The sequence below is a fragment of the Dipteris shenzhenensis genome, chromosome 22 (genome assembly GCF_047967505.1).
Source record: "Dipteris shenzhenensis isolate YYH24624 ecotype China chromosome 22, Dip_SZ_1.0, whole genome shotgun sequence".
NCBI classification, from domain to species: Eukaryota; Viridiplantae; Streptophyta; class Polypodiopsida; order Gleicheniales; family Dipteridaceae; genus Dipteris; species Dipteris shenzhenensis.
In genome coordinates this window covers 45826181-45841636 of record NC_141617.1, presented here as the reverse complement: position 1 = coordinate 45841636, position 15456 = coordinate 45826181, and the positions used below count along the sequence as shown (strand labels likewise).

The window sequence follows — 15456 nt, the reverse complement described above, 5'->3', positions numbered from 1 at the left end:
CTAACCTTAGTCTGGATTGCCCTATGGTTCTGTCATGTTGACAACCCTTGTACTCTTTCACTTCTCGATCTTACAACGAAAACTGGTGAATTCTAATGTTTTGCTCTCTCCAAATTGTGTTCTGTGCCCCCATCTCCATCATTTGCTATCCAAACAGGCCACCCCTTGCTCCCCCACACGTCTAAGAACACTTTTGTCAAAAGAACCTGCACTTTCGTCGTGAAAACTCTTGCTGGTCGACCTCCTAGAGTCAGGCTGCATTCATTTTTGGCATCCCAAGAGATCCCGGCACTGTTCTAGGACAGATCGCTCCTGTTTCAATCAAAACTGCCTTTGCCGGAGGTGATTTTTCTGCTCATCAACCTGGTTTTTGGTGGTTTCTCCCTGCACTGAAGGCTGCCTCAGTTTTTGGTATTTTTTACATCAGTTTTTACAATCTGATAATGGTTTCATGCTGTTTTGAAGAATACCACCCCTATATTGAAGGAAATCACCCCTGTTTTGGGCTGTTTTGACCGCCTTGGTTCTGTTTTACTGTGCTGCAGCAGTTCTGCTCCTGACCAACCAGATTTTAACTGGGTTCCAGTGATTTCAACTAGCTTTTCAGTGATTCTTGACTGGTTTTTCACTGGTTTCTGTACTCTCCTCTGTTCTGGAGCATTTAGTGTTCTGTTCTTCAACTGTACCATCCTATGTTTAAAAAAACATATTTTTGCCCAGACTGTCTAGCTTTCACTGAGGGGGGGGATACTTTTGCCTCGTCTTTGGCAATTTTCAATCATATTTGGGACTGTTTTCGAGGTGCTTTGCTGTCCTAAAATCAAAGATTCATTCCTGTATAGTAAGAATTCAGTGAGGTCGTGCATAGTTTGGCCAAGCATTGGCTTGTGGTTGTGTGAAATTTTGTAGGTGTAATACCATTCACAGCACGTGAATCTTTTAGAGCAATTACTTGTGCATACATCTATGATGGTGGTCTATGGTGAAGAATCTATTAGCTGCAAAGAGTCTTTGGGGCTTTGTCACAAGTGATAAGGTCCGCCCAGCAGATGCAATTATTGCTCTTGCTACAGCTCAGCAAGGAGGTGATCCAGAACAGCCAGCTGTAGCTATTGTTTCTACTTGAGATCAAAGGAGATAGGATGCCAAAGATGCCAGGCTATGTCTCTCATTATATGATTTGTCAAAAGGTTTTGTATACCTCATATTTGCTCCTCCATGACTTCCAAGCAAGCTTGGGATACTTTGGAGAATATGTATCAGGCAAAGAATGAGGCTTGGATTGCTTATTTGAAACGACAGCTTGACAGAGTCAGAATGCAGAAAAGTGATTCAATGTCAGATCACTACTAAGATCCAGGATCTTAGAGAATCAGTCAAGGAGCAAAGTGCAGACTTTGAGTGGGGAGTATATGTCAGATGCATTTAAAGATTTCTGGAGAAGAAATTAAGCATCAATGTACAACCCCATACGCACCTAAACAAAATGGTGTTGCTGGGAGAAGAAGTAGGCCTCTGATGGTGATAAAGGATTGAAGAGAAAAGATTGCCACACAGATTTTGGTTGTTGGCAATAATGTCTGCAACACACATTTTGAACAAATGCCCAACCAAGGCCTTAAAACAATTACTCCCTTTGAGGCTTGGTATAATAGAAAACCCAAGGTTGACTACCTCAAGATGCACAATCTATATATATACGCCTAGTCAGTTAAGAAGCAAGCCAGATGATAAGGCCATTAAGTGAACTTTTGTTGGCTACCACAATGAGAGCAAAGATTACAGTCTCTACAATCCTCAAACTAAAAGCATTTTGTCAGTAGGGGTGTGTATTTTGCACATCAGTCCATGATAAGCAGCAGGTTCTCAGAATATGTTTGAGAAGTTACTCCCATTGGCAATGCAAGGCACTTATAAAAGCTAGTAGAATGCTCCAAATCAGGTCCATGATCAGCCTATTACACATAAGGATGTGCATGAGGTTGTCAAAGATGAGAGAGTTGCTTCACAGGAAGCTTGAATAATCCCCAGGTGGCTCTTACAAACTCTGCAGGACAGCAGACTTTCAGCACCTCCCTCCAGTAGGACGGGCTCGTTCAAGAGGAACAGGAGGAGCAAACTATGCTGATACAGCTTGGATGAGTTCACTGTGTGATACAGATGAACCTAACAGTTTTGAGGATTCTCAAGACAATGAGCATTGGATGTGATCCATGATATCAGAATTGGATTCCATCTAGAAAAACAATACATTGAAACCGGTGGATTTGGGGACAAGGTGGGTGTACAAATCAAAAGAAAATCTGATGGTGTCATGGATAGATACAAGGCAAGACTGGTTGCCAAAGGCTATTCTCAGCAACAAGGGATAGATTATGATGAGATCTATGCCCCCACTTCCAAAATGACCACTATCGATGTGTGTTGTTTAATTAGCTGCTTATTTTGGATGGGAAGTACATTGTTGGATATCAAAACAGATTTCCTCAATGGGTACTTGCGTGAATAAGTTTTTGTGATCAACTTGTTGGTTTTCATATGCCTGGTCGAGAGCACAAAGTATACAAGAAGCTACATACGGCACTTTATGACCTTTAGAGGCACGTCTTGTCCTTCAAAAGCACAAGTGAAGAGAAAATTGCAGATTTTAAGAATGAACTTGAAGCTTCATTGAGATGTCGAATCTAGGGCTGTTACACACTATTATTTCAGCACTGAAGTTAAGCAATCAGATGAAGGCATTGTGCTCAAACAGTCAAAATTTATTCAAGGACTGTTACAATTTTCAGAACTGCAAGACCCTTTCTACTCCCATGGAGCCACGGCTGAGTTTGTCCATGCATGATGCAGGTGAACCTTAAAATGTTATTATATACAATCAAGCAGTTGGATACCTCAATCATCTCTGCAATACCGGTCTAGGTATTCAGCTCAACATATCCCAATTGACCTAATATATGCACTTCTCAAAGACAACATTGGAGTGTTTTTTTTTTTTTTTTTGCAAAGAAAGGAACCTTCTATTAATGCTTAAAAAACTTCATACAAAACAGCAGCGGCAAAGGTGCTTAGTATGCAAAAAACTGGGAAAAGGCTGAAAGAAAAACCGGCCTGTTCCAGAGAAACCCAGCTCACTGCCTAGGGGATCTCTGGTACTAGGGCTAACAGCCAACTGGGGGAACATTGGAGTGTTGTAAAGCGTGTTTTAGGTATTTGCAAGGTACTCAGTCTCTTGGTCTATTTTGTGTCAAGGGGGTGACTTGTATGCTTTTAGTGATTCGGATAGAGCTAGGAATTATGATACCAGACAGTCCACGAATTTATTGGCACCTCATGGATTTCGTAGTTGAGAAAGAAACAATTACCTATGTCAACATCATCAAGTGAAGCTGAGTACAGGAAAACCTTCACAACTACAGTACAATGTATATGACTCAAGAGACTGATGGCAAATCTTTGTGGTGGTTTCCGCCATCTACTCCTAGGCTCATTGAGTGTCATGGGAGAGATCGGTTTGATCCACGGTCCCACACATCAGAATATTGTAGATTTTTTTACAAGGCTCAGAGGAAAAGTTTGAAGCTTTCCACAAAGCTTTGGGCTTACTTCCATTTGGTACATGAGATCACACCTTGTACATTAGGGGAAATATTAGTATATCAAGGCAATTGCAATATAATAACTAGTTACAAGGGTTAGGGCACTTTTTCCATATCTAAGGTTTTTGCCTCCTAACCAAAGTTAGTGGTTGAGTTTAGTTGTGTGGGTTTTAACCCTGGCCCTGGTTTTGTCATGCTGACAACCCTTGTACTCTTTCACTTCTCATTCTTACAACTTCAATTGGTGGATCTCATGTCTTGCTCTCTCCAAGTTGTGTTCTTTGTCCCCGTTAGCATGCGCTTAACCCACACATTTTGGAGTGACATGCAAGCCATAGTGAAAGCTCTCCATCCTTTATTTGTTGTCTTTTGGGTGATTGATATGGAGGGGAGTACACTTGGCCTTGTCAATCATTCCATGAACAGTTGTGGGTTTCACTAACTACATGTGACTCGGGTTTTTTCCCTCATAGGGTTAGTTTCCTTCGTAAAGGATATATTCCTCATTTTGGCTATTTCTTTGTATCACAACTCTTGCATTCCTCTTTTTGTCTATTTCTTCGTAACACAACTCTATGTTAGTCAGCCATTCCTCACATCCATTTATGCAAGACTTCGCAGCATGCACGGGATATTCTTAAGACCATGTATCAAGACAAGAATGAGGCAAGAGTTGCTTTTCTCAAGAACAAGATTGAGAACTTACAGCTGCATGATGGTGACACGATAGTTGATCATCCTACAAAGAGCCACGATCTTTGAAAGCAGCTCCTAAATATTGATGAAGTCATTCCTGACAAGGAATTCGTTTCTAGGACGTTGTCGTCATTGCTAGAGGCCTATATGACTTTTCACACTTCTCTTAATTTGTCTTGAAGGAATAATGCTCAGCCCCTTCAGTTTGAGGAGTTAGCGAGTTTGTTGTTGCACGGGGAACAAACAAAAAAGAATAAATCTTCGTCAATGTGTGACAATAATCAGGCATTTGCAGCCCATGACAAGGGAAAATGCGAGAATTCAAGTGCTTTTCAGTCAAATGTTGCTTCAAGGCAGTAGTCAAACAAAGCAAAGGTTTCCCTAAGTGTATCTGGACAAATTTCCAAACTTTCCTAGCACTAGGGCATGACACAAAAAGATGGACGACATCTTCTTGTCATTCAGGGCATCTCTTACAAGTCTCATCTCCTTTATCTATCCTTAGGCTCCTGTAATTAGTCCATCAAAGTGTGTGCGCTCTGACCCGGTGTGTGTGTGTGTGTGTGTGTGTATGTAGTTCCAGTGTGTGTGTGTGTGTGTGTGTGTGTGGAGACAGAGCACCGTACAGCTCCTTCCTCTGCCCGTACACCTGTACGGCTCCCGTACAGGTACCGTACGTCAGTACGGCAAGACCGTACGCTCAGTTCTGCTCGCCCTATGCAACCTGTGTCATCCCGTTCCAGACTCTGCGTGTGTGTGCGTTTGACATCGTTCTCTCTTCCGTAGCCGTTTTTTGTGCCTCCGTACACTTTTGTCACCTCCGTACGTTTTCGGCTCGCTTGCCTTCCGTCAGCATCCTTGTTCTCGCCAGGAACCCCGTGCAGTTTTCTGTCCGTACATTTGTACGGCCGCCGTACGGCGTCCGTACTTTCGTACGATTGTGTACCAATTTGGCCTTCCCGTACAGTACGACCCCCCCCCCCCCCCGGGTGCAGCCCGCATCTCCTACAGCACACCTCTTGCCGTACAATTTTTTGGGGGTTTTTCTACTCCGGTGTCTTCCCTAGCAGTCCTGTGTCCTTTGCCAAAATCTCACTTATCCCTCTGCTCTCTTCTTACCATCATGGCAGAGTACTCATATGAAAAAACGTTTCAAAAGGAGCACTCGGCTCCTTGCAAGAAACAAAAGCAGGTTGAGGGTCAGCATGACCCGATGCATGATACTCTTGAGGCTCAACTGGTATACAATGTAATGCATGAAGGATTTGCAGATACGCGAAAAGAGTGGAAAGACTCGGTTCCTTCAGTTAGCCTCATGGTTGAGGTCGATGAAATTGTGGATCCCGTCAGAGAATATGCCAAGAATGCAGTCATATTATTCTTTCCAGGCCGGATGCCACCAGCAGCAGAGATAGGCAACTGGCTGACACGCACCTTGGCTGGCTCTTTTGTTCGTAAAGTACACTATGCAGCCAGGGGCTTTTTTGAGGTGATCATGGTGGATGAGATCCACAGACAAATGCTTTTGGAACATTCACCTCTCTTTTTTGGGCAGCAAATGGTGCACGTCTTGCCATGGTCTCCCACAAGGGACTTTCAGGCTTTAATCCGACACAGATGCCCGGTTTGGGTTGAAGTTGTTGATTTTCCCCAATGTATGGCCTCACTATTGCCTAAAATTGCAGCATCTTTAGGTAAAGTGGTCTGCCCACCATGACCAAATGGCAACTCAAACAGATTTTGTATTCTATGGGATACTGATAATCCCACACCGGACTCTTATTCAGTCACGGTGAATAATGTAAACATGGGAAGTGCTTTCTATAAACTCAAATGGGGTTTATTTGGAGGGGATGCAAAAAGTTTGGACACATGGCTTCACAATGTCCAATGAATCAACATAAAATGCCTCATGCCACCCTGCTAGTTCACATGTCTACTAAAGATGCTCCTACTCCAGTTACCAACAATAAAAAAGGCGGTAGACAGCCTTCTGGGAGTCAGGATAAAGGTAAAGTTCCAGTGGCCCCCAATGGGAATCTCACCTCACATTCACCTCCTGCTACTCAATCCTCGATCAAAGGAAAGCAATCCTCAACTGATGGCTGGCAAAGCCCAAGAAAAGTCATTTCTGCTCGAAGATTTCCACCCCCCCGCACTTGGAACGGTGCATCTTCTAGCGGAAATACCCCAGAGATAAATTCAGGAATTGGGATTACATGGGCTGCAGTAACAGCCAGCGGAACACTCTTCCCTGAAGAAGAGGTTGCTGCTTTGCTGTCTACTTCTCAGGCGGCTACTTCTTCTGAGGGGCGAGGCCTCGACCCTGAGATAGAAATGCAAGGCTGATCGCATAAATTTTGCTGCTGTACATAGTTGTTACACTACTATAAATACCTGTATATATGACTGCTCACCTCAAATGTTTTACACTTAATGTTCAGGGCATGTGTGACAGTAGGAAATGGAAAGCTGTGTGGCTGTACATCAACACATTTCAGCCTGACATAGTGGCATTACAAGAGCACAATCAACATATTTATGCAGGCAAGACAGGACACTACTGTGGATATGATATTTTCTATGCTGGGGAGCACTCTTTCTCAGGGGTTGTCCTTCTGATCAAACATGAGTTCCAACCAGTCATTGCATTAAATGACAACAAAGGCAGATGACTTGTTCTCCAATGCATTATTAGAGGAGAGGTGTTTGAATTTGCTTCAGTTTATGCACCTCAGTCTTCTAGAGAAAGAACTGCAATTTGGGATGCCATGCAACAATATCTGTGGAGATCTCATGCCTACATATGTGGGGATTTCAATAATGCTCCACAACAGGGAGACAACACCTCCAGACATGACCATATGCTATCTCCTGAAAGGCATACATGGTCTCAACTACTTTTGCATTTGGATCTGGTTGACCTTTGGAAGGAATTGCAGCCTTTGTCACCGGGCTACACTTTTCAACATAATGCTCTTTCAGCTTATCAGGCACGTCTGGATCGATGGTATAGTGTCGCTCCCCAACAAAATGGGGATTTCACATGCAAAATGTGGATTGACTATGCCTTTGTGCATTCAGACCATGCACTGCTATGGCTGCGATTATCTTTTTATCATATGCCAGATGATAGATTGCCACAAAGGAGACATCTCATCATAAACAATAGTTATTTGCAACATGCTGATTTCAAGGCAATGGTTACTGAAGCAGCTCATTGTCTTTCATCTAGCAGCCATCTCCATGTTGATGGTGCCTGGGATTCTTTTATTTCTAAAATGCAAGTAGTGATTAGAGCTTATGGCAAGTCCTACATGAAGACTCTTAGGGAAACCATTGCTCAAGCCAAATCTACTTGTCAAGACCTCACTGAACTCAATCATCATCATTTGTTGTCTATGCATGAGCAAACAACACTATGCCAGGCCAGACATTGTCATAAACTAAATGATCACAGGAAACTGGCAAAATGGGAGACTAGAGCAAGACAAAGAGCTTTCACAGATAAAGGTTGCTCTTCCAAATAATTTTTCAAAAGTTTAGATCAGAGGAGAATCAAAACAGAAATTTGTAGAGTGCTTATGCCCGATGGATCATGGACTACTTCACGGTCACAGCTTGCCTCTGCTTGTGTGCATCATTTCTCTCAGCAATTTGGCTCTGCAGCTCCCCCCTCGCAACAGATTTTGAGGGTAGCCTCTGTAGGGCTGTTCTGAAAGCCAATTGTGAGCAAATGAGCATGTATCGTGGAATACCAAGCTTGACGTGCTTGCTTCAATCCATAAGGGGCTTTCTTTAAGCGGCACACCTTGCTTTCAAAACCTTCAACCTCAAAGCTAGGAGGTTGGGAAACATAGACCTCTTCCTGTAAAAGCCCATAAAGGAAAATTGTCTTGATATCAAGCTGATGTACCTCCCAATGAAAGTGGGCAGCAAAGGCAATAACAAGGCGAATAGTAGTGATCCTGGAAGTGGGGGCAAACGTCTTCTCAAAGTCAATGCCTTGCTGCTGAGCATAGCCCTTAGCAACAAGACGGGCTTTGTAACAATCCATTGAACCATCAGCTTTCCGTTTAATCTTATAAGCCCACGTAGTTCCAATGGCATTCTTGCAAGGAGGCAAGTCACATAACTCCTAAGAAGGATATGTACTAGTTGGATCAGAGATCTAGAATAGGCCAACAAAAACCTAGTCAATCATACATCCACAACCTAGAACACAAAGTGCATAGCTAAAACTATTATAAACATAGATAATTCCAAGGCACTAGAAACCTAAAGCAGGTAGTTGAAATAACTACACTAGAAAACCAAAACCATATAGAACATCGTACCTCACATTATATGCTAGTATTATTGGTATTTTTCCCCCACTATAATTTGTGGGTACCACGTCTCTCTCTCTCTCTCTCTCTCCCCGTTGCTCAGACCTCCCCCTCCCCATCGCTCAGCCCCCCCCCCCCTACCCGTTGCTCAGCCCTCCCCCTCCCCATCGCTCAGACCTCCCCCTCCCCGTCGCTCAGCCCCCCCCCCCCTTCCCTGTCGCTCAGCCCTCCCCCTCCCCGTCGCTCAGCGCTCAGCCCCCCCCTCCCCGTCGCTCAGCCCCCCCCCCTCCCCGTCGCTTAGCCCTCCCCCTCCCCGTCGTCCGTTGCTCAACCCCCCCCCCTCCCCCTCCTGTAGCTCCGCTCTACCCGTCCCCTCCCGTAGCTCCGCTCTCCCTCCCCCTCCCATAGCTCCGCTCTGCCCTCCCGTAACTCCGCTCTGCCCCCCCTCCCGTAGCCTCTGCGCCACCCCCCCCTCTCGTAGCCTCTCCGCCCCGCTCCCCCTCTCGGAGCTGCTCCCCGCTCCCCGCTCTCCCTCCCCCTCTCGCAGCCTCTCCCCGCTCGTGAGGCCACCCCCTCCCGTAGCTCTGCTCTGCCCCCCCCTCGCGGAGCTTGCTGCCCCCCCCCCCTCCTGTAGCTCCGCTCTGCCCCCCCCTTCCCGTAGTCCCGCTCTACCCCACCCCACCCCACCCCTCTCGCAGCCTCTCCGCCCCACTCCCCCCCTCCCGTAGCCTCTGCACCCCCCCCCTCTCGTAGCCTCTCTGCCCCGCTCCCCCTCTCGCAGCCTCGGTGGGGACCTGCTGCAAGCCTTGGCTTGCCACTGGCCGTGCGCAGGCCTGCGCACCCCTACAGCAATGCTGAACAAGATCTGCCTCTGCAGGAAATCGTGCACCTGAACAAGTCCTACAATGGCCCACAAACCCAAACAGTCTCCAAAGCCAATTGTGGGAGAGATCACAAAGCGCATCTCCAGGAGTGGATTAGCAATTGACAGCCAACCAGTCCTGAAAACATCGGGTGCAATGGGCACCAATGCGGTTCTTTCTCCCGTAGCCATCATCTCTACTCCGACCACTGCCTCCCTCACCAGTGTACTACTCAGCCTGCCCCTCACAGGAGAGGGTCACATTTCCTCACCCCCCACACAGCTCCCTTCTGTCTCCACCACTCTTATGTCCCCTCTTCCCCTCACCCAGCAGCCTTTCTCCACTCCCCTGCCATATACAGCCAACCTATCTCCCACGCCCCCTCAGCCATACGCCATGTCCCAGTTTGCTCCCCCCCGGGTCCCACCCGAGACGATAGATTACATCTTTACGGAGCTACATCGACTACGGGATCATACCGTAGCACAAGATCAGCTTATTCAAAGCATGCGTCAGGAGATCACTCACCTTCGTCAGGAGGTTGTCTCTCTCACTGCTACAGTCACAGCGGCTTCGCACTACACCAGAGGTGGAGGAGTGGATCGCTACCATCCAGATTGCTATTGCGGAGAGTACCAGATGGGTGGACATTGCGAGACGGGCACCCAGAACAGCAGTCTCAACCACCATCGCCGAGCAGGAACAGAGGGCTAGTAAGGCTCTCAACATCCGAGTACGAGGTATCCCCCGCGCAGATTCACTCACCCCCTTAGCGGACGCGACTGCTTTCGTGAACTCTACCCTCGGCCTCGTCGAGCATGGGATCGAGCATGCATGGCGCACAGGACGGGACCCCACGTGCCCACAGCCACTCATCATTCGATTCAGGGATACTCAGGCTCGACTTGCAGCAGTCAGGCAGCGTGCCACACTACAGGATCACCCTACTATCTTCATGGATGAGGATCTCACACCTATGCAGGTGGAAGAGCGGCGCACCCTGCTTCAGCAGCGAGATGTAGCCCGTCAGGAGGGGAAGTGGGCTGGCGTCCGAGATGGCCGCCTATTAGTTGGCCCCCGCCACCGAGCCCCACCAGGTACTCCAGACACGGTAGTAGACTCCCCCCCCCAAATAGGGAGACATGGTCTATGAGATTCAGACTCAGCACACAGTACCCTTGGCATGCACCATATGGAACTGTAATGGTACCCTATGGTCTGACCCTGGGAACTTCTCAGAGTCATACACTGGATGCGACATCGTTTTCTATACAGAGACACATCAGAGTCCCGAGCGCCCTCTCCCCTCGGTCAGTGGCTATACCTGGGAGTCAGTATTCCGTGAGGAGACCAGATATACTGGGGTGGGGGGGTCCGAGGATCAGGCGGAGTTGCAGTACTCCTTCGTTCAGCGCTCACGAGCTTGATATCCGTGGTTAGACGGGATGTCCATGCCCATTACCTATGGCTCCGATTTCAACGCTCCTCCACACGCGACCTCTTTATTGCAGTCTGCTACTTTCCTCCTGAGACGTCACATTTCGCACGGATGCTATGTGAGGATACGGGGGTATCCCCCTATCTAGATCTCTACTCAGACATTGTGGAGTTCTCCAGACGCGGAGAGGTCCTCCCAGTTGGGGATTTCAACGCAAGAATAGGTGCACATCAAACATCACTCCTGGACTTCCACTCAGATCCGGTCCTATTACCTGAGATGGACACAGAGGACTCGGGCTTCCCCCGCTCCTCGGCTGACAGTCGCGCTCCCGTTACTGCGTATGGGCAGGCTCTTTTGGACCTTGGACGTATACATGATTTGGTCATCTACAATGGACTAGACCGGTGGCCTGCCTCCTCTGGTTTCACATGTTTTCCACATGGCGGAGGAGCCAGTGTCGTCGACTACATTCTGGGATCTCGTGCTTTAGCCCCATAGATCACTAACTTCCGCACTGCACCCTTACCCCCAGGAGCCGACCACACTTGTTCTTTCATATTCTTGCGCCCCCTCGCCCCTCCCAGCCACACCTCGCACTACACTACCTATCATGATATACACTTTGATCATAACCTCTCACCTGATTACTCAGCCCACCTAGCCTCCCTCCTCAGACACATAGATACCATACCCTCTCTAGATCACCGAGCCACCCTTATCACCCACTCTCTTCACAATGCAGCCCGCCACATTTTTCCTTCCACTACTCGGTCCACCCGCCCTCCACCCGCTGGCTCCACCCCTTGCAATAGCTAGTATGATGATGAGTGTAAAGCATTACGCCGCACACTCTGACTCACGACCCAACAAAACGCTAGGGCCAACCCACATCTCACCAGGGATTATCGTCGACTAGTCGGTCGCAAGAAGCTAGCCTTCTTGCGCCAGAATGAGGATACGCTACTGAACATTCTGTTTAGTAGCAACTCCAAGGATTTCTGGAGGAAATTCCTAGAACGCCGATCCCCCTCCCCCCTCACAGACACTTCCCTCTGGCACTCCTGCGCACGTACACTCTATGATATCCTGATCAGCCTCCTCTCGACCTCTCAGCCATCCCTCGCTCCACTTCTTGCGCCCTCTTCACAACCCAGGGAGTCACCCATGCAGCGCTTAAGCTTCACAACGGCCGAGCTAAGGATCATGAGGGCCTATGCACAGAGTTTGTTGCCTATGGCATCAGAACTCTAGCCCCCATCCTGGCAACGCTGTTCAATGAAGCTGTCTGCCACGGGTTCCCCAGAGCCTGGACCCTGAACACTATCACACCCATCCACAAAGCAGGAGATCCCATGGATCCAGGGAATTACAGGACCATCATGATTGGACATGTTATGTCCAAGATCTATGCATTAGTGTTAGATGGCGAGGTCAGTGCTCGCGCAGAGGTACAGGGGCTCAGGGCATTCGGACAGGCCGGCCTTAGGGCGGATCACTCGACTTACGATCACATTTTGCCACTAAGACGGATCATTGAGGAGGCCAGACACAGGAGACAGAGAGTATATTGTTGCTTTGTGGATTTTTGCAAGGCATTCGACACCGTTCCCCGCGTCCGACTTGTCAGACGCCTGCAGGAGTTAGGCTACGACTTGGAGGTTATCTGGGCAGTTGTAGCTCTCTATGAGCGGGTGACGGGCCAGGTCAGGATTGGCATCAGTTGGACCCCAGAGATCACGAGCACTATCGGAGTCAAACAAGGATGTCCCTTGTCACCAACTCTATTTGGCCTCTACATCGACGAGCTCGAGACCACCATCAAGACACTCGGAGGTGCAGGCTGCTCTCTTGTGGAGGCTATCATCCAGATTCTCCTATACGCAGACGATGTAGTACTACTATCCTCTTCTGCTGCTGGTCTTCAGCGACACTTGGATGGACTTCAGGTCTTCTGTGATACACATGACTTGAAGGTCAACCTTGGGAAAACCAAGGTGATGATCTTCAACACTTCCAGACCCGCTATGCACCGAGAGCAGTTCCTCTTCGCTGGCGACCCTGTTGAGATAGTTGACTCTTACACATACTTGGGCGTTGTCTTCTCAGGCCCGATCTTCACGATGCGCTCGGCCATGCAGGCCAGGATCAGCCGGGGCTACGCCACTCTTACCAGGCTAGAGCGACAGTGCTACCACTCCCACTTCCAGGACCCGCGGACCAAGTCTCTCCTTTTTTATGCTTTGGTCTGCCGAGCAGGCATGTACGGTAGCCCGTGGTGGGGAGCTGACCTTTCAGACACAGAGTGGGCCCGAGTCGAGCGCCTACAAATACTGATGTTTGCTCGGATGATCCGCAGCAAACCATCGGTACCACACCAGATCATTCTAGTAGAGTTCGGCGCCTCACCCCTACAGCTTGATGCGGCTTTCCAGGCTATCACTTATCTCCACAGAGTCAAGGATTTCAGCTCCTCCGCCGACGGTCGCCTCCACCTACCTTGGCTAGCCCTATCCTCCTCTATGGCCTTATCCGTTGATGGGGACCAGCGATGCTGGTATAGTCGTCTTTCCAGTTGGTTCACCCGCTGGGCCTCGACTTAGACCGGTTGCCTCCTTTTCAGTACAGCCTCGACGCTCCACCATCTCCCCTCTCCCCCACTGGCCAGGAGGTCAACCGGCTCATTCGAGTGGATCTGCTCCAGCTTCACACCTGGCGGACATGGTTTCTTCACTCCGAGCTTCCTGTGAAGCTCGACTTCTACCGCCGACACTGCCTCCAGATCTCACAGGAGGGCTTCATGACACCTCCAGGTTACACACAGCTTCATCTACCACATGCACTTTGGATCTCCCTCGGTCAGTTTAGGGTTTCGTCACACCGATTACGGATCGAGAGCGGGCGCGCAGAGGGTATCCCACGAGAGGGCCGGCTTTGCCCACTTTGCGACTTGCAGGAGATCGAGTCGGAGGAGCACTTTGCTTTCAGATGTCCTATCTATTATGCCATTCGAGGCCGGTACCACTGCCTCTTCCGCGATGGATTCGGCCCCCTCCCACACATGCTGCAGTTCCCGGATCAGCGATGCCTAGCCGCTTTCTTACATGAGATGACTCGCCACCGAGATACCTCTCTCTGAGCATGGCGACACGTGCAGCACACACAGCGTGAGGACACCCAGCAGCCCATCACTAATTTCTTTCAGTCATAGGATACCTCTCCTCAGTCTAGCCGACGACGCGGACACGAGCGAGAGCTAGAGCCACGACAGCTGTGCCAACGGACAGACTCCCACATCCGGGTCCATGACATCTCGTCTCTGCTCTCTGCCCGCCCCACCAGGGTTACCGTTGCCCTCATCCACAGGGCCACCCATCGCCCCCGATGACCGAGCTCGACTAGGCCGCGTGACGTCAGAGGCCAATCATCTATCATAGGGTTCTTTCCGGCCTCTCATTTGACAGCCCCTCTATGATTGGTCTCCGACGATCACCACCTGCACATATATATTGTATCTCCCCCCTCTGCCCCATTTTTGGTGCCCTCCCCTTCTTTTTTGTATCATTTGGTGGTTGACACATATTTTTTGTATCAGGACTAGACACACCATCCTTCATAACCTCTTTTTGTAGAAACGGTTGGCTGGCCCGTTTTGAGACCGCCACCGTTATGCTCATTGTATCAGTTATCTTTAGTCTCATAGACCTTCACGGTCTCCCGAAGACTTTAATAAACTCTCTCTCTCTCTCTCTCTCTCTCTCTCTCTCTCTCTCTCTCTATTGTAACATTGCTGAGGAATGTCAGGAACTCTAAGGCGATCATACCCTCGATTGCTGAATGAATTTAGGTATGTTATGGATGTGATATTTTGTCTGTTCTATGCTTGCAATGAAGCTCTGGGTTATGTCCTACCCCAGGGTATACTATGTTTATGGAATTATAGAGAAATGACTTACTAGCGGCAGTTTGTGTATCACTTGTGATCTTAAGCTTCTGTTGGAAAAGGAAGAAAAGCCCCACTAGTATTTTCTACAAACACGAGATGGGATCTTTATTTTGGGGTGGAGAGTGTCTCTATATGTGATAGAAAAGATAATCTGGACAGGATACTCTACAGTCTCAGCTAATGAATCTATTTTATCTGCAAACTTTCAGGCTCAGTTTGTTTCTGCAGTACGCACGGCATTGGACTCATCTGCTGGACCTCTTTTGCTAGATGCTGGTCTGCGACTTGCTGCAAGAGTAAATTCATTTACTCTCACATATAGTTTTACTTTCTTATCTCCTAGTCTGTTAGAACAGAAATATGTATGGCGATCAAATAATGTCTCCTTTGCAGGTCATCACAAGTGGCATATCAAATGGGGACACGGGGGTTTTCCACCGTGTGGTTGCATTAATATCGCATCCCCTCCATGATCTTGATGCCCTTCAGTATCCTCCCTATGCTGAGTGGGTTGGCTGTAAGGTAGGTGTGGCATTAGGTCTCCTTACAATGTCAATGGTTTGTCGGTGTTCTCAGCGGCAATCTC

The 15456-nt window shown here is 48.4% G+C and overlaps 1 protein-coding gene across 3 annotated transcripts in view; it reads left to right on the top strand.

The window, feature by feature from the left end:
- Nucleotides 1-15456, top strand: part of SWEETIE (HEAT repeat-containing protein) — a 198277-nt gene that overhangs the window by 169370 nt on the left and 13451 nt on the right. For all 3 annotated transcript variants that reach the window (XM_087393941.1, XM_087393940.1, XM_087393939.1), the window contains exons 36-37: nt 15080-15166; nt 15264-15392. In XM_087393941.1, the coding sequence (XP_087250067.1) occupies nt 15080-15166; nt 15264-15392 (216 nt within the window). The remainder of the gene's footprint in view (nt 1-15079; nt 15167-15263; nt 15393-15456) is intronic.